Source organism: Hydra vulgaris, chromosome 04, assembly GCF_038396675.1.
Source record: "Hydra vulgaris chromosome 04, alternate assembly HydraT2T_AEP".
NCBI lineage: Eukaryota > Metazoa > Cnidaria > Hydrozoa > Anthoathecata > Hydridae > Hydra > Hydra vulgaris.
Genome location: NC_088923.1, coordinates 33,926,233 through 33,949,524, shown reverse-complemented (window position 1 = coordinate 33,949,524; position 23,292 = coordinate 33,926,233). Strand labels below are relative to the sequence as shown.

General features: G+C 26.0%; 1 protein-coding gene across 1 annotated transcript in view; it reads left to right on the top strand.

Annotated features, from left to right (window-relative positions):
• The window catches only part of LOC100209474 (methionine aminopeptidase 1), a 63,434-nt gene that overhangs the window by 25,681 nt on the left and 14,461 nt on the right, over positions 1–23,292 (top strand). The window contains exons 5-11 of the mRNA XM_065796149.1: positions 2,405–2,496; positions 15,319–15,402; positions 16,831–16,898; positions 17,714–17,784; positions 17,869–18,000; positions 18,084–18,189; positions 18,309–18,346. Coding sequence (XP_065652221.1) covers positions 2,405–2,496; positions 15,319–15,402; positions 16,831–16,898; positions 17,714–17,784; positions 17,869–18,000; positions 18,084–18,189; positions 18,309–18,346 — 591 coding nt within the window. The remainder of the gene's footprint in view (positions 1–2,404; positions 2,497–15,318; positions 15,403–16,830; positions 16,899–17,713; positions 17,785–17,868; positions 18,001–18,083; positions 18,190–18,308; positions 18,347–23,292) is intronic.

The following is a 23,292-nucleotide window of genomic DNA, read 5'->3' as shown; positions in this document are numbered from 1 at the left end:
CTAATATCAATACCACAACTTCCATTACGAATGATACAAATTCTAGATCAAAAATTTCTGATTATTTCAACATTATTAAAACGATTGATGACTCATTTCCAGCTGTTTTAGCACGACTGACAGCACGAGATTGTTTATCATTTAAAAAGATTTGCACATCATACGATCTTCAGCAATTATTTAAATCCAAAGGATATGATTGCCCAAAGTCTCCTAAAACAATTAAGAAAATGGTGTTGCAGTACGGTGACAAAATCCAAAAACAAATCGTTACAGAATTATCAGAAAGAATAGTCCGTGGTGAATTATTCAGCTTGACTTTCGATGAATGGACATCTCTCAAAAATCGAAGGGTTATGAATGTGGATGTCCACTCGTATGATAATGTATTTTTGAATCTTGGATTGGTTAAGATTAAAGGATCGATGCCTGCTGAAAAATGTATAACGTATCTTCAAAATACACTTAAAGAATTTAGTATTGCGATAGAAAATTTAATTTCCATTACTACGGATGAGGCCGCCGTAATGAAAAAGGTAGGCAGATTACTGGACGTAAATCGTCAACTTTGTTTAGCCCACGGCGTCCAGTTATCAGTAATTAAGGTGCTGTATAAAAGATCTGTTTCGGATAATATTTCCGTAGAAAATCAAGAAGTGGCTATTACTGAATTTGAACATGGTGAAGATGAAGAGGGCGATGTAATGAAAGATATTGGGGTTTTTGACATTATTGAGATTACATCAACTACTAATTCATCAATTCAACATGAAAGTATAGGTCCAATAATAACAAAAATTCAAAAAATTGTTGTCATGTTCCGTAGATCACCAACAAAAAATGACATCTTTTAAAAACATGTTAAGAATGAATTTAAAAAAGAACTTACGCTAATCCTTGACACAAAAACACGGTGGAGCAGTATGTTGATAATGTTGGAAAGAATTTACGAGATTAAAAATTGTGTTCGTAAGAGTCTAATCAATATCAAATTCGATATAGATTTATCAGAAAATGATCTCAATGTTGTATCAAATATAATAATGGCTTTGCAACCTGTTAAAGTAGCTGTGGAAGCTCTCTGTTCAAGGGACACGAATCTATATGTTGCAGATTTGACAATTAGGTTCATGTTGGATGAACTAAGTAACCAAAATAATTTCTCAAGTAATGAATTGAAACAAGATTTAATATTTCGAATAAGTGAGAGAAGAACCGTATAAGAAAATATAATGCAAGATCTTGAATAAGAAACATTATCTGGTTTAACCCCCTTATTCACTTAATGCCAGAAAAAAATAAAAAAAGCATTGAGTATAATTGATAAATGCTTCCCTAAAGGTCACAAATTTCACTAACTTTTTAACCAGAACAACTTAAAGGTTAATTATAGCTGCTTTCTAAACATCAAGAATATTGTACTTTCATAGTAAGGAATATATTATCTAATACTCATGAATGTACCATTCTATTATGCAATTACTGACAAAGCACCTCGTGCCTACTCAATAGAAAATGTCTTGCAAAAAACTTTGTTTATATTTGCAATATAAAAATTCAAAAAGAAGAAAGATATTATTATATTAAGCTTGAGAAAACTTTCAAAGACAGATAGTATAAACATAAAAAACTCTTTTCTATATGAAAGTAAATCCAACTTCATAGAACTTTCGAAATTTGTAAGGGAATGCTAGAATATGGGTTTAGAGCCTATCCTAACATGGAGTTTTTCTTGATCAAGCAAAGCGATTCAAACCTGGTGGTAAATTTGCAACTTATGCTTGATGAAAAAGTACCACATTATTGCACCATCATTAAATTTACTCAATAAACGAAACAAGCTTGCATCAAAGCGAACATTTCATAGCATTTTTGTGTATAGAATTTTTGTTTCTTCTTTTTTTTTTTTTTTTTGTAACATCTGATGATTTCTATTGCGTAAAATTTTTAGTTATGTAATAAGACATCTTACTTTTAAAATGATAATCTCTTATTATTTAGTTTTCACTTTATAATGATTATTATAACACTCTGTATTGAGTTTCATTCTTACTGGAAACATTATTAACATTATTTTTACAATGTTGTGTCAAGCTTATAATGTTAATATACTTTATTGAAACCATTGAACATTGATTAAGTTTTTTATTTGACATTTATGTAACATGAAAATTATTCATGGATTAAGTATCAATTTGTTAAAATAACTTTATTAAAATTATAATTACAATATATTTTTATATGAAGCAACTAATACCTTTCATTGAATTTCTGTAATATTGCTAGTTAGTTGTTGAATTTAGTTATTAACATTTTTGCTTTTCACATACTAAACTGAAGCTTCTTTTTTATCAACCTGATGATAAATCACTATATAAAGATCAAACTATTTTTTTAAATTTAGGTCTACCTTTAAGTGAAATCACTTCAAAACGATCAACACAAATAGTTCAATTATCACCAAAAGAAATTGAGGGAATGAGAGTCGTCTGCAAGGTATTCATTTAGATTTTAAAATAAAAATTGATAAAATTTTTATTAAAAAGTTCTTTTAAAAGAGTATAAAATTTTTAACATAAAAAAAATTTAATGTTTTCTGCCAAATTTGGACTACTCAAAAAAGTTTGGCCATAAATACCACATAATTTGTTAGTAGAAATACTCTAAAGATAAGTTACAGTTGTATGAACATCAAGTCAATCATTAACTCGGATAACCATCATGTAGTGAAAAATCCCAGATTCCAATAAAAATTGCATTATTAAAAGCTAGTGTCCTTTAAACCAACAGTGCCTTGTAAATAATATTGTATACCTAGCCACTATATACCCAAACACTTCAGATGGAAATGAAAAAGTTTATTTTGGAGTTACCATAGAATTTATTTAATATTGAAAAAATTTTCAATATTGAAGTATTTTACAAGAATAGTATGGAATGCATAATGGGTATGTACATGTATCAATACCTACATTCATCTACATGTATGCATATGTACACATGACCTGAACACATAGATAACATATAGGACCACATGCATATAAATGTGTATAACAAAATTTTAATAATTATTTTTATAATAGTTGTTTACATATATATATACTTTTCCAAAACTAATAAAATATTAAATCATAAAAGCTATAAAACTTAAGAAAAGCTGCACTCAAAAATCTATTACTTTTTTCAAGTTCATGTATATTTCTATATCTCATTAGCCTGGGTTTATTTGTCCATTAAATATCAATTTTAGTAACTTGTTGTGTTAATAAATTTTTATTCAATAGCACTTATTACAACGATGGTGTAGTTTAATATTTTGTGGTTTTAATTTAATAATTTTTATTGTTTATTATTATCACTTATATTTTGTTCTATTATTTTTTATTATTATTCTTTTCTTTTTCTTTTTTATTTGCATTTTGTTATATTATTTAGTATTGGATTCACATTTCTTACTGTCTATATTATTTCATCAAAAATATAAGTGATTTACAAATTTAGATGTAGTTACAGCATTATGGAGCAGGCGTTAGTTGCAGGGTAAAGCATAAATGATGATGTTTATCTGACTGTATAAACTAAGTATTGGTGTTCAGCCTTGAAATGCTGATAATAATAAACAGGATTCTGAGGATAATTTATTACCACCATATATATATACAGGCCTTGTGATGAAGAAAATCGTCAAGCGTGTTATATCGCGCTCGTAAAATTAGAATATGTTTTCATCTAGCGTGATTATGTGCGCTCGAAATAATGTCGGCGAGCGCGATCATTAAAAATTGCTGAAGGCGATGCTCATAAAAAGCTTTTTTTTTACATCTTTTTTTATTTGTTACATAAATCTTTCGTCAAAAAATGTTTGAATCACACTCATGAAACTACTTCAACGAAGTAGATTTTTATACTTTCAAACTTATTGTATATTGTCAGATCGTTTTTATTTTTAACTATTTATGTTATAAAAAAACAATATCAAACAAAAATGCAACTTCTTATTGATTTAGTATTGAAGTATAATTTAGTGAAGTATAATTTAGTTTTGATTCGTTGTTTTGATATATATTTTTTTAAATGTTACGCTGTAAACTTAATTAACGGTTAATGGTTTTTATATTTCTTGATATTTTTTATTCAAATTAATTATTTAATTTTTTTCTAAAATTTCTTTTTTAAATTACGTTTTTTTTATCTTAAAAAAATAACACAAGAATAATTTGAAATAGTAATAAATTAGAATAATAACTTTCCATTTAATAAATGTTGACGTCATTACTTTGTTTCCTTTTCGAATGTGATTGTGAACATTCTAAACAACATAATCGTTTTAAATTTGAGTTAAAATAAATAATAGTTAATAAAAAACCTATACTATAAACAAAAACTAATTTTAAAAATTACTCTATAATTAATATATATTTTTATTATAAATGATGTGTGGAATATTACAAACAATAAATCAAATAAATCTTACTTGATATTTTCACAAGATTAAAAATACTCTGCAGTTTCAATTTTCTTATAGTGGTTTTCTAATTTTCTATTCTTATTTTATTTGCGCATTTTTGTACTCACATTGTGTTTCCACGTGCACATTCCATAATTGAAATTAGTGACTATTAACGACTTCAAACTGCTCATTCATTATGTTAGTGCAAAAGAGAACAACGTAGTGCTTTTTATATTTTATATTAGTGCTTTGATAATAGAATATCTTTAATAAAAAATCTTTTTTAAATATTTCATGAAAATAAAAAAATAATCCCGAACTATTGGACGAGCGTTATTTTATACGCTCGTTATAAGCTGAATGAGCATTGTTTATCGGGCTTAGATCGTTTGAAAATACAGTTTATGTGCGCGTTTTACGAGCGAAGCGTAATCGCGCTCGTTTCATCACAAGCCCTATATATATATATATATATATATATATATATATATATATATATATATATATATATATATATATATATATATATATATATATATTATGTATATATGTTTGTATATATATATGTGTGTATATATATATATATATATATATATATATATATATATATATATATATATATATAAACATATATAAATAAGTATATATACATACATTTATATATGTATATATATACACGCAGATAGATATAGATATATACACACATAAAGATATATTTATATATATGCGCACATACATATATATATAACGGGTGGCCCAAGATAAATGGCATAGGTAGTATTTTTATTATAACTTTGTTATTTTTTTAGCTAGAACAGTGAATTTTTTTTTAAAAGATTTATTATTAAATTCTCTATAAATCTGTCTTGATGGCTTTGTTTTATGGTTTTTAGTTTTATTTGTAGAAAATGAAATCTAAAGATTTGCAAAAGCTTGTACTTTCTAAATACCAAAATGGTGATGGTCCATCAAAAATATTTGCTGATATTAAGGGTATCATTGGGTTTCGTACAATAAATCAGTGGTGTCAAATGATAAGAGAGACAGGCTCTATCAAGTTAAAATGTCCATCAGGTGGTCCATGATCAGTTCGAACAAATGCAAACATTCAAAAAATCAGAAGTCGTCTGAAACGTAAAAAGAGGATTTCATCTCGAAAATTAGCTAATGAACTCAATATCTTCAGAATCAGTGTTCAAAGAATACCTCAAAAGGATCTCAATTTGCAGGCATACAAACACAGAGTTGAATCACTGCTTACAAATGGTCAAAAAGTCAAAAGAATTAAATTTGCAAATTGGAGAAGAAACCATTTTTGAAAAAAACAAACACTGAAAATTCTGTTTTCAGATGAAAAAAATTTTGATTTCAATGGTATGTACAATGCCCAAAATGATTGCATATGGTCCACTAATCATAATGAAGCTGATAAAGATGGTGGTATTAAACAGAAACAATTCCCTCAAAAGGTAATGGTTTGGTTGGGAGCTTGTTCAAAAGGTGTTACACCACTGGTTATTTTTGACAAAAATACAGTAAATCATGACTGGTATATAAAAAAAAGTGTTACCAGTGGTCTTGAAATATGAAAACAAGATGTTTGGTGATGATTGGACATTTCAACAAGATGGAACAACCTCACATACGCATCATTTAACTAAACAATGGTGTCATGATAATTCTCCTACTTTTATTGACAAAAACCACTGGCCTCCAAATTCCGGCGATCTCAATCCTTTAGATTACTCAATATGGGATGAACTCGTTCACCAAATGAAATGGAATAAAATTAAATCAAAATTAACATTAATTCAAGAACTTAAACAAGCTGTAAAAAGCATTAGAGTAAATGTAGCTTTAGAAAGTTGTACTAGTTGGACCAATCGCTTTTATCGAATGTCAAAAAATAATGGAGACTATTTACATTAAATAAATCATGTCATTTTGTAGAAAATTTAATAATAAATCTTTTGAAAAAAAATTCACTTTTCTAGCTTAAAAAATAACACAGTTATAATAAAAATACTAACTATGCCATTTATCTTGGGCCACCCCTTATATATATATATATATATATATATATATATATATATATATATATATATATATATATATATATATATATATATATATATATATATATATATATATATATATATATATATATATATACATATATATACATATATACATATATATATATATATACATATATATATATACATATATATATATATATTTTTTTTTTTTTTTTTTTTAAACATCTTCGCTTCCAACAAGGCTGCAAGCAGCCACTAATTAAAGTTGGAAGTTACTGTAAGAGAAAAGATGAAGGTTGTAGAGCAAGATAACGATTGACAGATGATTTAAAAGATTGCAAATTATATGAATCAGGAAAGCAAGATGAAGGAAGCGAATTCCAAAGAACTGATGTTCGAGGAAAAAAACTAGACGAATAAGCGTTTTTGGAGCACTTAGGAACAGTCACAGAAAAAGGATGACACTTAATTGAATGACGAGTAACACGAGAATGAATTTTAGTAGATGGCACAAGAGACGCTAGCTCTTTAGAGCAGTGCCCATTATAGTATTTGTAGAAAAGAGAAAGAGAGGCAACATTACGACGATGTGATAATGGTTGGAGGTTGGCTGCAAGAGCAGGTCCAACTATGTTTACAATGCGTTTTTGCACCTTGTCTAAAAGAGAAAGGACATCATTAGAAGATCCGCCCCAGATATGGCAACAGTATTCCATACAAGGCCGGATTTGAGATTTATAGAGATAGAGAATAGAATCCAGAGTAAGAAAGTGGCGAGCTCGATAAAGAGATGCAACCTTAGCAGATGCTAATTTTGCAACTGATTTGATATATGGTTTCCAAGAAAGATTGGAAGTAAGAGTTAATCCTAGAAGATGAAGAGTAGGTGACTCATCGAGTACATCACCGTTCATAAATATAGGAAGATCTAAATTATTGCGATAACGATTGGCTGAAAAAAATTGAGTTTTATCTGAATTAAAGTTCACCAGCCACTGTGAGCCCCATGCTGTAGCAGAAGTGAGATCCTTTTCAAGCTCAAATGCCCCATCCAGGCAATCAGAGGGTGTTGGTTTCTTATCACGACAAGAATAAATGGTAGTATCATCAGCAGACAATGCCACCTTAGATGTGAGAATATCTGGAAGATCGTTAATGTAAATTAAAAAGAGTATAGGGCCAAGGATAGAACCTTGAGGAACCCCTGAAGTTACAGAATAAGAAGAAGAGTGTTGTCCATCGAGGACAACTTTTATGCTACGATTGGAAAGGAAGGATTCATATATCATAGGATATATATATATATATATATATATATATATATATATATATATATATATATATATATATATATATATACATATACATACATATATATATATGTATGTATATATATATATATATGTATATATGTATGTATATATATATATATATATATATATGTATGTATATATATATATGTATATATGTATGTATATATATATATATATATATATATATATATGTATATATGTATATATATATGTATATATGTATATATATATGTATATATATGTAAATTATGTTAGTGTATTTTTCAAATAGAGTGCTCAATGTTCTTAAAGAACAGAGCAATAATTAATTAGTAAAAAACACTTATCTAACTAACACCATTGCTGGATCATCAGGAAGAGTTCCTGATGATCCAGCAATGGTGAAACTCCGAGTCGAAGATAAAAGTTAGATAAGTGTTTTTTACTAATTATATGTATATATATATATATGTGTGTGTGTGTGTGTGTGTATATATATATATATATATGTATATATATATATATATATATATATATATATATATATATATATATATATATATATATATATTTGTGTGTGTGCCGCATTGAAAATAACAGCTAGTCAACGGTCAACCACCACCTAAAATGACTTAAAGTGCTATTTTGACAAAATAAATTCTTGCTGGTCATGTTTGACTGGTTGAAAAATAAAACAGAGTTTTAAAAAACTTTTGAAAAAGAAGTTTTATTGTTTACGACTTGCTACTTTAATTTGCTTCATTAACAAACTTAAAATGTAAGCTATATCAATGTTTTTTTATTTTGATAAGTTTTTGGTGTAAATGTAATAAATGTATGAATGAATTATAGGTAAATTTAAAATTTTCTATAATAGGATTCTTAAATATGTGTAGTAAAATTAGTATTGTTTAGTGAAATTTCTTTTTATGTAACACTAGTAATTTTTGTAGTAGTGTTTCATAAAACAATTGTCTTCTTAGTATTAAGTATCAAGTTTAAACATGGAAGTATAAAACAGATGGAAGTTAAACCACATTGAAATGCTTTGGGACTATGTTTGTAACCTTTCGTTTTGTAAACAAAAAGAAAACAACATCAAGACTGTACTTGAATGTCTGATCTTTATATGTAGACGCAAACACGTTCATTGATAATGACTTAAAAATATTGTATTTTCATGGTTTACCAATAATATTAAAGTAAAAACTTTAAAAATGGCAACAGCGAAATAACAAGTAACAACTTTTTCCTAAACTTCATATTAAATGAATAGGGTATTATAAGCATAAATGTAACTATGATATACAACTAATGAAACTTTCAACTTTAGTAATTTAGAAAAAAAAAATTTAAATTTTTAAAAAATGTTTTAGCTGTCTTTTTAATCAAATGTCGTGTTATGATTTAAAACAAGAAATAAAACTTAAACTTACACATGCTTTTAAAATTTTAGTGATTCTATTTAATTAAATGAGTTTTAGTAAACATTTTGTTAAATAATTACAATAGCTAGTGGTTAAAACTATGTAGCCTATACTTTGAATGATTCTTTTTTTAATGTTTTAATAAAAATCATTTCAGTGAATTTTGGTTGTTTTTTGTCCAGTAAAAAAAGTAAACTCCTGAGACAATTTGAAATTGCTTTGATGTTTGCAGCTTGATCAACTTCTATCTGTTTTATACTTTTATATTGGCAAATTTAATAAAAAATTTGTGCACGAGTGTTAATAAAATTATTAATAACTAGGTTTAACAACTTTTAAAATGAGCAGAGATAAAAAAAATATTTTATATCTCTGCTCATTAAAATCAGAGATATAAGATTATTATTTTAAATTTTTGTATGTAGGTAAGAAAGTTTTCTCTTATAACTGTACTTTTTTCTTTTTTAATTTAATCTTTTAATTATTGAATTGTAACACCCATCTTAATAGAGGCAAATAAAGAAACAAACAACGCTTTCATTTTTCAATAGTATTCATAAAACAAATTCTTTTAGTATTAAGTATTCAGTCTAATTTTTTTAATATTGTATAAAATTTGTTTAAATATTAAAAAACATTCAACATTACTAGGATATTATTTAACTTCTTATTTTAATTAAATGAAAATCTGTGCACATGAGCATTGTTTTAAACAAATTAATATTAGCAGGTAGTTTTAACGTTAGTTATTTGCAAGTAAAAATTACATAGATTTTATTTAATAATGCATCGATTCTTATTTTAAAAAGAATACCAGTTCGTTAATTTTTGAGCAATTAAGTTATTTTTGTATGTTTGTTTCAATTATTCAGATAAAAATTTAAACAAATAAAAATTTTGACTGTCCAAAAAACCAAAATTGACCGTAAATTCCATGTATTAACCAGTTAACAATGTTGATTGTTCACGTGTTAACCATATTGATTGTTATGTTTTGTTATATATATTATATATATATTGTTCACGTGTTAACCATTATGATTGCTTGCATTTGATTTCTTATTTTCCACGCTGTATATATATATATATATATATATATATATATATATATATATATATATATATATATATATATATATTGGCGGTTGTAACATTTGACACTCTTTAAGCTATTCTCAGCGTATAGTGGAGGTCATAACACTTACTTTTTACCACTTCTGAACAAAACAACTTTGTCAGACTTAAAGCAAATAGCATGGTAAAAAAAAATCATTTGGTGTGTAACAAAACAACAAATAAAAAGTATAAATGATTATTAACAATCATGTATGCTATATTTTAAAAATGCACTATAACATTATCAAAGTTCTAAATTATGGATATACAATACAATTTTTAGCGTTGAACAGGACTGTAACAAAGCGTCAAAACACGTTTATACAATCCTTACAACTTTTAAACTTGTAAAAATTATGTTATAAAATGATGAACTTTAAAACCATGCTATGGTATGATTAAATGATTTTTTTTAATAACTTCTTTTGCTTAAAAGTATTTTTAAATAGTTAAAAAAGAGTTATGGAGTTTAGTATGTGTTTTCGTGACTTTTTTCTTTTCTTTTTTTTTCCCTTGTTTTCGCGCTATATATGTGTGTGTGTGTGCGTGTGTGTGTGTATATATATATATATATATATATACATATATATATATATATATATTTATATATATATATATATATATATATATATATATATATATATATATATATATATATATATGAAGACCACACGGGTAAAGCCACAGATGTCCACTTTTTGAAAATTTCAAGTTTTATATATTTTTATGTTATTTTAGTAGTAAGCTATTTTAATTTAAAAATTCATAACAAAAAAAATATGTTTTAAGGTTCTATGGTCATTTTAAGGTCAACTTTGAAACAACAACTGCTGTCCCATGTTTACCCGGTAAAAAATACAGTTGTCCAAGTTTTTATAATTAAACCAATGAGAATAAAAGCATAAGTCATATGACTAACTTTTATCCTTAAGAAAAATTTGTCGGATGAAGTAAACAACGTTATATATATATATATATATATTCGCTTAAATGCTTTATTAGAGGGAAAGAGCTACATATCTTCCAACTTATCACGCTTTTTATTGTGAAGTAATTTGCTTGGATTTTTCACCCAAAAAAATGTCTTAACGTTTGAAACCAATATGTATACTATTCCAGGCAACGGCTGTTTTATTTTCTAAACACTAATATACTTCAACTCAAAAATTATATTTTTATTGCTATGATGAAATTGTTGGACACAGATGGTCTGATGATGTATGTTCTATGTTGTATGATTTTAAATTATCAGTTATCTTAGATGTAAAGGATATCAAATGATTTGCAATTTATGTGCTAGGCAAAATAAAAAATAAAAAGCTTTAGATTGATTTAATTATCTTGTAGATAAAACTGAAAAACCTGACAGCATTACTGTTTCATTACCAATTAGAACTCTGTCACATTCTTTATAGATATGACACCTCTAAAGAATGTGACAGAAACATGGCCATTGGAAATCAAAAGTTTCTAACAGAAACACTAAACAATCTCACAAAAAATCATAATAGTTCAATATTATATATAAACATGATATAAGTAAATTTCTGCAGAGTTTCAAAGCCAAACTTCTTAGTTGTTTGTTCATTTAAGACATGTTCATTTAGAGAAATTGAAATATTAAAGGCTTCTTAAAATTTAATTATATGGGAAACTGGAAATATTTAGTTTTATGTGTGTTACATCCCATATGTTTAGATCAAAGATCAAAGTGCCTGATAAACTGAAACAAGCATACATAGCTCTGTTGCCTCTTTTTTGTTAAAAATTTAAAGACTTATTGAAGCTAAACGTTTTCTAAGTAAGACATTATTTGATATTATTTTATCTTATTTTTGAAAAATTTATTTTATTTTTCTTTAAAATTAAAAAAAAACATTTTTATTGTGTTGTTCACAGTTGTTTTTTGTATGGTTTATACAAACTTGATATAAAGTGATGAAACACAGACATCATAGAATCATTTATCGTAAGTAGATGAGGTTAGGGAAGAGATAAGGTAGTAATGCTATTTATTAAAAAAACTTTCATATAATTTTTTATTTGAATTTTTTTATGAAAAAAATTAGGGGGGGGGGGGACGGCTTTATTATCCCATCACACACTTAGTACGTTGTGGTTGTATATTACAATGTGTTACCATCTACCTTTTAAAAAATACTTACACTAAAAGGTTATAAGCTAACGTGGTTTATGAGTTTATGAATTTACAACGGAAAAATCACAGATGTCCAAAATGAGTGTCTTGTTTTCAAAGGAACACTGTGAATAAATAATTCTTGTATTTAGCACAAAAACCGCATTTATATATTGTGTTAGGACTAAAATATCATAAAAATATACTTTTAATTAAATACATTATTACCAAACAGATATCTAATGTCACTAAACACTAAATTTCATTTTTCTCAAAATGAGAAAAATGTGACATCTGTGGTTTTACCCATATTGGCTACATATGTATATATATCTACTATAGCGTATTTATATAAGCATTTGCTCACTTTTTTTGCTTATCTTAATCCATACAGCATTTTTAGAAAAAGAAGAAAAAAACTAAGAATAATAAATAAAAAGATTGCTGCCCTATGCCAAACCCTCAGTCGATGTAGCTGCATTCTGCTGCGAGTCAGGCTATTTGTCAGTTGATTTATGTACTGAAGCCTCCAGCAGTAGGCTATTTTAGTATGGTGTTACACTCTTCACTTAAATCAGCAGTATAAGATATATATATAAATATTTGTGTATATAATTATATACAGGCCAGGCGTAAGACAGATTCAGTGGGTGATTTTCACCCAGGTACCATGGCTTTTAAGGCGCTAAATTAATAATGAACACTAAAATTTTCTTAAATTTATTTAATGTATATTTGTGTACAATTTTAAATTAAGAACCAATCATGCAATGGCCCTGAGAAGAAGGAGCAGAAAAGGAATACTTGCCAAAATATTAAGGGCGCAGGAAGACAAAGAACAAAAATATCATCATTAATAAAAAAAAAATTTTTTACAAAACAATAAAAAAAATTGTTTTTATTGATGAGGCTTAAAATAAATTTACTTAGTGATGTGCATTGTAAATAACTTGCTTTGTTTATTTTACTAAAGAATTGCAGTTGGAATAATTCATTTACTTAATAAATTATTTAAAAAATAAATTATTTAAAACTATAATATAACCATCAGATTATATTACAAAAAACCGTTGTTGAAGAAATTAGAAAGTTGTTCAAAACCAAGTTAAAAAATACTGGTGCGTTTACGCTTTCTCATCAAAACTTAAAAATGACCCTGTCTAAAACCCCAACTAGTCAAAGATTACCCAGAATGTCAGCATTTATTGAAAAACCATGTTGCTGTTACAATAAATTACCGCATGATGTAATTGATGTACATACAGTAAACTCTTTAGTATTTTAATGACTAAATTGCCTGCATCAATATCAATTGTCAGCATATTAAAGCCTGGTGTTGCTTTCCTTCATCAATATTAAACTTTTTATGTATAAGTTTCATTAATTATTGTAAAAAAATAATTAAATAAAAATCTAAAATCTTTTAGTTTTCAGCTGCAGTCTCACTAGATATAAAAATGCTTTACAAGCTTTTGGACATCAAACACTCAGCTCAGATTGCCGCTATAAAACTATTCGCAAAACAACCATGGGAAAATATTTTGGTTCATTGCCAAAAAAATATTTTTACAATCATTTTTAAAATTCAATTTAAGAATAGATAATAAAAACTGTTTCATTAAGATTATCATTCATCTGGGTAAAAGATCAAGAACCGGTAAAAATTAAACCTACTAATACTCAAAGGGTAGGTCAGTACCTGTTGCAGAAGGTGAACGACCTTTAAGTAAACTATAATTGGTCTGTATATATATGTATTTATATATAAATATATATATATATATGTGTGTGTATATATATATATATATATATATATATATATATATATATATATATATATATATATATATATATATATATTCAACCGTAAAACAATGCCTTCGCAATTACGGTTTGAAGGATGCTTTGCTGTCAAAAAACCATTACAACTCAAGCTAAATAAAATTAAAAGATTAAAAAGTGTCAAAAAAGCATAATGATTAGACAATTCAACAATGGTCTCAAGTTTTGTTTACTGATGAATCAAAGTTTGAAATTTTTGGAGGAAATTGTTGACAAAATGTTTGTGGTTTAATTGGAGAACGGATGATAAAACAATGCATGACCTCAACAGTCAGCATAGTGGTTTGTGGGGCAATTTAGATTAAAATGTTAGCAAAATGCAACCAACCAATTAAAAAACTTTTGGCTACTCATACAAATATGCTGGAATCAAATATCAACTGAATTATTGCAGACATTGATTGTAAGAATGTTCAAAGTATGTGATATGCTGTATTTGAAGTAAACTTCGAAGAATTGAAAATTTAAAAAAATGCTGAAAGATTTTTTTAAATGTTTTTTTATATCTTATATTTCAAAAAATTGTGTTGCTTTTTTTTTTAAACTTGAAATTGAAAACAAAACTACAGCTGATGAATGCTCATAATTAGACGTTTCCGTATTTTTGGTTTTAAAATTTTAGGATATTTTTTTAATTTTTAGTTTTTCATTAAGCTATATGATTACAAAGTTTTATTATACGCATCGAGTCGTTTTTTATATAAATATAAAATATTCCATTGTATTTGCGCAAAAACTTTTATATATTACTAATGAAAACACATTAAAAAACAGATGCATATTTTTCATAACTTATCTTTATATATTAAGTATATAAATTTATATATTATTATTTCTTTAAATGATTTATATATGACTCTTTATGTATTACTAATGAAAAACAACAAAAACAGGTATGTAATTTTCCTTACTCATTGTAGTTTAAAGATTGCAAAAATAATATTTTCGTGTCATTCTCAAAGCAAGGTAGGAACAATAACTTCATATAAGTATAATATATTATTTGTTATTTTAGCTGGCACGCGAAGTTTTGGACATAGTAGCAAAAGCTGTTCGTCCTGGGATTACTACAGATGAGCTGGACAGAATATGCCATGAGGTTTCTTTATAAATAATATCTTTATATCTGTTTTTACAATTTTTTTATCTACTTTTTGGTTTTTTAGGTTTATTTTTCTTTTTTTAAATGTGTTATATTTAAATGTTCTATTTTAGATTCTATTCTAAAGATATTCTAAAAGGTCTATAGAAGAAATACTTTTAAATAGAGCACCCGTTTTAGAAAAGGGTTGTATCTCCAAAATGCAAAAAAAAAATTTGTATTGTCCATCTCTTTTCTATAATGGTTTTCAACACCTTATACACCTTTTTTTAAATTATAAATAATCAAAGCATAGCCTTAGCAATACCTTAAGATAACATGGATGATATTCCATAGCTTTTACTGTCCAAATTTCTTATTTTTGGCAAAAATGGATCTACGTCTTTATCTATAACGGGTGCGGTGTATTCATTTAAATTCTAAAATATTTACACTAACACAAAACTGTGTATATTCACACTAGCGCAAAACTATGTATACTCACACTAGCTCAAAACTGTGTATACTCACACTAACACAAAACTGTGTATATTCACATCAACACAAAAGTATACAAATTAGTATAAGAATTAGTATATGTTTAATTACAATTAACACAAAAATAAAACCTAATCATCTCTCACTAATTAATTTGTGAGTTGATTTTTTAAATAATTGTTCTTTTTTATATCTTAGAGAATTAGTTTTCTTTCTTTTTTTTTAAAGAAAGTGTACTATAAGTAATACTAATCAAGGTTTAAAATCATGTTATTGCACATTTTTATTATGTGAATATTGACTAAGGCAAATTGTTTATAATAAACCTTTTTTTAGCTAGAGGATGCTTCGGATCCTCTTATAGTCGTGTCTGATTCCAAGAATCAGAAAAAACATTTGATAGACAAAAAAAGATTGAATACCTCTAATTAACCCTCTGAAATTAAATTTCAAAAATTTAATTTCAGATTTTGGTTCATAAAAGTTGCAAAAAAGTGAAGAGTTTGGTAAGGGAAGTTGCAAAAAAATGAAACCATCATAATGTCATGAATCTATAATCAAAGTCATGAAAACTTTATCACGGAATATTATGAAACTTATTTTATACAAACATAAAAACAGATTTAAAATGATAATACATTGTTGCAGCTTAATGATCCTCCACCTTCCTCCCTGTCCAAACAAAAAATAAATAAATAGTTTAATAGAAAGGTCCAATTAATTTTCATCTCTCAGTCTTATAAGTCTTGCTAAATAAAAGATTCTTAAAGAAAAGGTTTTGGGTTTATGTTTTTTGTTAATCTACATTTTTTTGAAGTAAGTTTCCTGGAAAATCTAGAGTAGTCAAAATTTTTAGTTAACCCTAAACAAGTAGTTATAAATTTTATGAATCAACTAAAAAAAAAATTTATTTTCAATTATTTAATTTTATTGATATATTATTTTTAGGCAACTATAGAAAGAAATTGTTACCCCTCTCCTTTGAATTACTATCAATTTCCTAAAAGTTGCTGCACGTAAGTTACCATTATTTAGTTTGGCAAGAATTTATTTTAAATCTTTATGATCAAGTTTATTTTTAAGTGTTTATATACTAATTTTTATTTCAACACACAATTTTTGTAGAAATATTACAAAGGGTAGGTATTATTTGTATGCACATACAACTAATTTTTTCTTTTTGTACATGCTTATTTAAGCATAAGTTATTATTGATTGTTTTGACTATTTCACCTAAAAATCTAGTATAATTTAATTTTTTTTTTTTTATATTAATTAAATTATTTTATAAACCCTATTTAAATAAATATTGAAATTTTATATTAGAGAGCGCTTTCCAAAACCTAAATCCTCAGTCAATGTATGTAAAATCTACTGTGCCTATCCTTATTTAAGTATGTATTGATAGTGAAGTGCACTGTGACTATACCAGTTAATTTACGCTTGATATACGCATTGATGCTCTTATTCTATGAAACTTCGAAAGATAAAAATCATTAATTCACATAGCTATAAATAAACAACAGTAATAGTTGAAAAACATAAAACTACTTTGTAGTTAAACATTAAAGATAAAAAAAAAGCTCTATAAGGATAAGAACCTTCTCATCAGCTGTGCCTCAAAGTTAGAGCATTATAACATTCACAGCACACTACATGTACAAATGTTTCAATGACTTTCATTACAAAAATATTCTCACTTAATGGAGTTCAATTTTCATTATTTTTCAAAAATCATTATTTTTTAGCTGTATTTAAAACTGATTAGTTGAAAAGTTAATCAGTTTTTTATTGTATGTATGATATACAAATGAATGTATTTTAACTTTAGTTCTGTAAATGAAGTAGTCTGTCACGGAATACCTGACCAACGTAAATTAGAGGAGGGAGATATTGTTAACTGTGAGTAATAAAAAAAAATTTATTTTATGTTGATATAAGAGTGGTTAAAGGTTTTACAAAGTTTGTTTATTTTTTATCATTTAGTGGATGTTACTTGTTATTACAATGGCTTCCATGGAGATCTCAATGAAACTTTGTTTGTGGGAAATGTTGACGAAAGTTCAAAACATTTAGTGAAAACAGCTTATGAGAGTTTGATAGCTGCTGCAAATAACAGTTAACTAAATTATTATTTTTACTTTGTAGAAATATTTTTATATTAATTAATATTTATATTGGTGCCTTTATTTATGTTTTAGTAAAACCTGGAGCAAGATACAGGGATATGGGTCAATATATACAAAACGTTGCTCATGCTAATGGGTGTGCTGTCACACGAACCTACTGTGGCCATGGAATTCACCAGTAATGTAGTTGCCATTTGTTAATTTTTTTCAAAGTTTTTTAGTGAAAACTCTTTTTATAAATATTCTTCTATACAGTAATTGTTCTTATAAATAAAAGTTTTATTTTGTTGCTCTCAGGTTATTCCACACTGCACCTAATGTACCACATTATGCAAGTAAGTTTATATAAGCAAGAGGTTATTAAACATGAAGAAGAATGGTAATTATAACTTCTCCCAGCCATTCAGCTTTTTATAAACTGTAAACATTTTTTTATTTGTATAATTTTATTTAGGTTGTATTTTTATTTAAATTGTATATTTATTTAGACTGTAGTCTTAACAAACTGTTTATTTCAAGGAGCTTTAATAAACAGGAGATGCTGTTGTATATACCTGGCATAAAAGTGTTGAAGCTAGTTTTAAAAGTCAGCCGCCATCTTGGTTAACCCAAAACATTGTATGTTTTTCCTGGAACTTGATATTTTTAGTAGAAAACTTTGCTGAAATCAAGTCAAAGCATTGATATAACTATATGGTTGAATAATTTGCCAATTATGTTTTCAAGGTTATATTATACTACAAAGAATTGTTTGCTAACTGATTATCGGGTTCAGTTCATTCCAAAATATTGGAATACTGAAGTAGACATTCAGATAGTCAACATGCTATTAGCAGATACCATATTTTCCACAGTGTGAACATCTTATGGAATAAAAACAAATGTTTGTGAGTTTTTTAAAATTAAATCTAAACATAAATAAAAACAAATATATTAAATATATCTATCTTTCCTTGTTATGTATATATACAGGGTGCAGAAAAAGTTTCCATACAAAAATATAAACAGCAAAAACAGCCAAAGTTCTTGTACAAGACGAGAAACAAATTACACTTTAATTTAAAACAAAATAATACTAAAAAAAACTAAAAGAATATGAAGGAACACAAGAGAATACTAAAAACACACTATATATTGAGAGAAAACACCATGCAGCTACTTTTTTTAAATTTTACTTTTGTATTGAAACTTTTTCAGCACCCTGTACATATATGCATATATGTTATAATATATATACATGTATATATATGTATATATATATATATATATATATGTATATATATATATATATATATATATATATATATATATTTATATATATATATATATGTATATATATATATATATATATATATATATATATATATATATATATATATATATATATATATGTATATATTTATTGCAACCCTTGGAATTAGGGTTGGCATTCGGCAAAGTCGATCTAACTGCTGACCTTGGAATGTTTGAGGTCGGCAAAAACTGACCTCGTTTCAATGTTTTATGGTAAACTCTTTGTGTCAAATTTATTTTTGACAACCTAATGCCAACCTCTAACAGTTTGAGGTCAGCATTTTACTGCCGACCACATTTTTTTCTAATTCCTAGTGTTGTTAAATATATATATGTGTGTGTGCGTATATATATATATATATATATTTTGTATTACGGCCTTGCAAATTGATTCGATTCGCAAATGGATTGCTGTTTTGATTCTAGAAAAATAGTTTAAGTTTTTCGATATATATATATACATATATATATATTTATACACATATACATATATATTTCGATATGTATATATATATATATATATATATATATATATATATATATATATATATATATATATATATATATATATATGTATGTGTATATATATGTCTGTGTGTGTGTGTGTGTATATATATATATATATATATATATATATATATATATATATATATATATATATATATATATATATATATATATATATACGTATATACGTATATATATATTGATTGATGTTTTATTACAATAATAATACAAAACTCAATTTCAGTTAAGAGTGCTCAATAATAAAGAAAGTAAACAAAAACGTTAAAAATATATATCTATTCATTTGTATATATAGAACTCAAACTCTTTAACATGCTGAACAATCTAGGTTCAGTTCTGAGAACATTTGAAGATTTCTGTCTTAAACTTTGTATAGATAATGTATAAGTAATTTTTACTAATTTATTATTGCTCTATTCTTTTAAGAACACTATTATGTAGAAAAACACACACGCGCACATTGAAATGTATATTTCTTTTTAATTGCTTAAATATACATAAAAACTCACAAGCAATTGGTTTTATTTATTTTTTATTCTACCTGAAATTCAATATCTTCTAGCATCATGTTGAAATACAGCTATCTAATATCTATTTTAGTATTCTGAATGTTATTAGAATTAAATGAAAAAGACAATTCGTTAGCAAATAATTCTTTATAAGATATATAAGCTGCCAAAACATAAACTGATGAATAATTCAATCATCTTTTGACTTGGGTTTAATAATGTTTTCAGTAAAATTTTAAGTTCCATGAAATGTTTCGGGTTAACCAAGATGGCGGTCGTTTTTAAAACTGGCTTCTAAAAAGTTGTGTGACACAATGTCGTATTTATTAAAACTCCTCGGTTTGTTTAATATCATATTAAAGTTGTTAGTTTTAAATATATTTTTTGTTGGAGTGTTTACCAGTGGATTGTGGGTCAGTAAGTGGGAAAAAATGAAAAAATATTAGTATTACAATCTCTACAACTTACCAAAAAAAAAATAAAACTTTTTTATTTTAAATAATACACTTAGACTCAAATAAAACAATCTAAGTATTTCTAAATTTTACAGAAGATATATTTAAATATTTTTAAATATATCTTCTAGTACCACAGTGGCATTGTTCTTTTTTTTCGGGGGTGAAAGTAACAGCAGGATATCCCAAGTTGTGGCTAATATTTCCTGGGATATATATTTCATCTTAAATAGCACAAAGTTTTTCAACAAGTATTATTTTTTCCAAAGTTAAGAAAATGTCTTCTTTTCTCTTGTTAAAATGAGTTGAAAAACATTTCTTGATTTTAAACAATGAAAGCTGTATGTTATGTTTGGTTTTTATAATTTCAAATAATTGTAAACGTTTTGTTGTATTGTATTATTGAAAAATTAAATATTTTCTGTATTAAAATAACTGTAACCAAGGGTGTATAAACTGTAGGTTTATACATCCTTGGTTATATAATACCCTATTAAAAAAAAAAATTTTTTTTTGTTGCTAATGTTTTGTATCTAATTTACTAGTTATCTTTTAGTTATATTACGATTCATAATAACTATTTTATGTCGATAGTAAGTGGATCCGAAAGCATGGCAATATTTTTGTAAAGAAAAATCTGGCAAATCTGCCACTTGCAAAAAGTGCTGTGTAAAAATAATGTGCAAAAGATTTTCTACAAGTGGGCTCCTTCATCCATTAAAAAACTCACAGATAGAAATAGATTTAGATATGAAGCGTCCACATGAAGACACTGGGTTGGAAATTGGAAATGTGCACAAAAAATAATCACGTTTGTTAAACAGTAAGCTATTGAGGAAATTGTGTCAAAGCTAGCAACGCTTCACCATAAATGCCATAACAAAAAATGAATTCATTAGAAAATCATTGTCAGAAAAAAGCATGGTATTAAAAATCCATCCCGTGTGATCCAAATCCAAAAAAAATATCATCCTATATGATAAAAAAAAACAATAGGGTTTAGCCAAACAAAGTTTTTGGAAATAACAAAAGAATATCAACCATGTAACGTTTATCGATTTATTTATTTATTATTATTTTTAGATGAATATACATCTTTAAGAAATAGACCATCCAACTACTCGAGTTCTTCAACTATTCAAATATTGAATAAAAAAAATATGTAAATATTTGAATACGTAAATAGTTTATCAAAAGCAAAATGAAGTATTAACAAAAATGAAGAATAATAATTAAATAAAAAAACATTTAATAATTAATTTTGAATGATTCTATTACAGTAATTGTTTCTTTTTTTTTTTCTTTTTCTTAGGAACATTATTTACTCCATAATTTTTATTTCATCCAAGCTATGACATAACATATTGATTTAGATATTAATTTGTTATGTCATAGCTTCAAATGGTTAATCATGGCAGTGGCTGATTTTTTCCATGTGTTGTACTTACCACATGCCTTTTCCAATTTTTTTAAAGTATTTTCTAAAAAAACTTCCATACCTTGGATTTTTTTGACATGGCTAAAACAAAAAATACCATAGATTTAATTATGTAAGAAAATCCCGTAAATTTTAATTTCCACCTTATATTACATTATGCTGCAACAATTTTTATTTTTATCAGAAAATATTTTTACTTTTTTTAATAAATAAATTAAATTTATGGAACAATCTTAAGTATTAATTATGGTTATGTAACATTTATATCGTTAACTATTAAACTTACGAACATTTATAAGCAACATTAACAACCGGTTGTGTTTTAAAAACCAACTAAAATAATCCTACACAAAATAAAAACCATACCAAAAATGTATTTTCGTTTCTCCACATCAAGGTTTTGTAAAAATGTTTAGAATTTTTTTTTTATATTTTCATTTTTTTTTTATTCTTTATAATAGTAATATATTCATTTTAATTCTAATATTTACATTCTATTTCGCTGCAAAACTCTCTTATCTTTTTTCTTTTCATTTTGAAATTAGTCTTTTCATTCTAAAAATTATATAAATATTTTGAAAAAAATATTTGAATATCAAATAGTAAAAAAACACCCAGTATACTCAAATATTGAGTATGCTACTCTACTTGATGCTGAAGGTGTATTGATATTTATCATAGGCCGTTTGGCGTAGATAAATAATTTTATTGCTAATAAACTGCTTTAATCTGTGCTGCAGAGAATTGAAGAATACAGAAATATCAATTTAATTGGATCACTAAATTTTTTACATAAACCATTCACTTAAAATCACGAATCAAATATCAGTTCAAAATTAATCTTACCCTCAAAACATGTATCAAATGCAGCAGTGAAAAAAATTTACACCGGGTTATACATTGAGGATGCAAGCAATAATGGAATAGTCAACAAGAGTTGTCATAATGAAAGCGGCTTTTCTTCAATACCTCAACCAATTGATGCTACATTAGACAAAAGTAGTTTGACACTTAAAGAAAAGTTGGATCCTATTATTTGTAATAGTCAAACGAGTAGA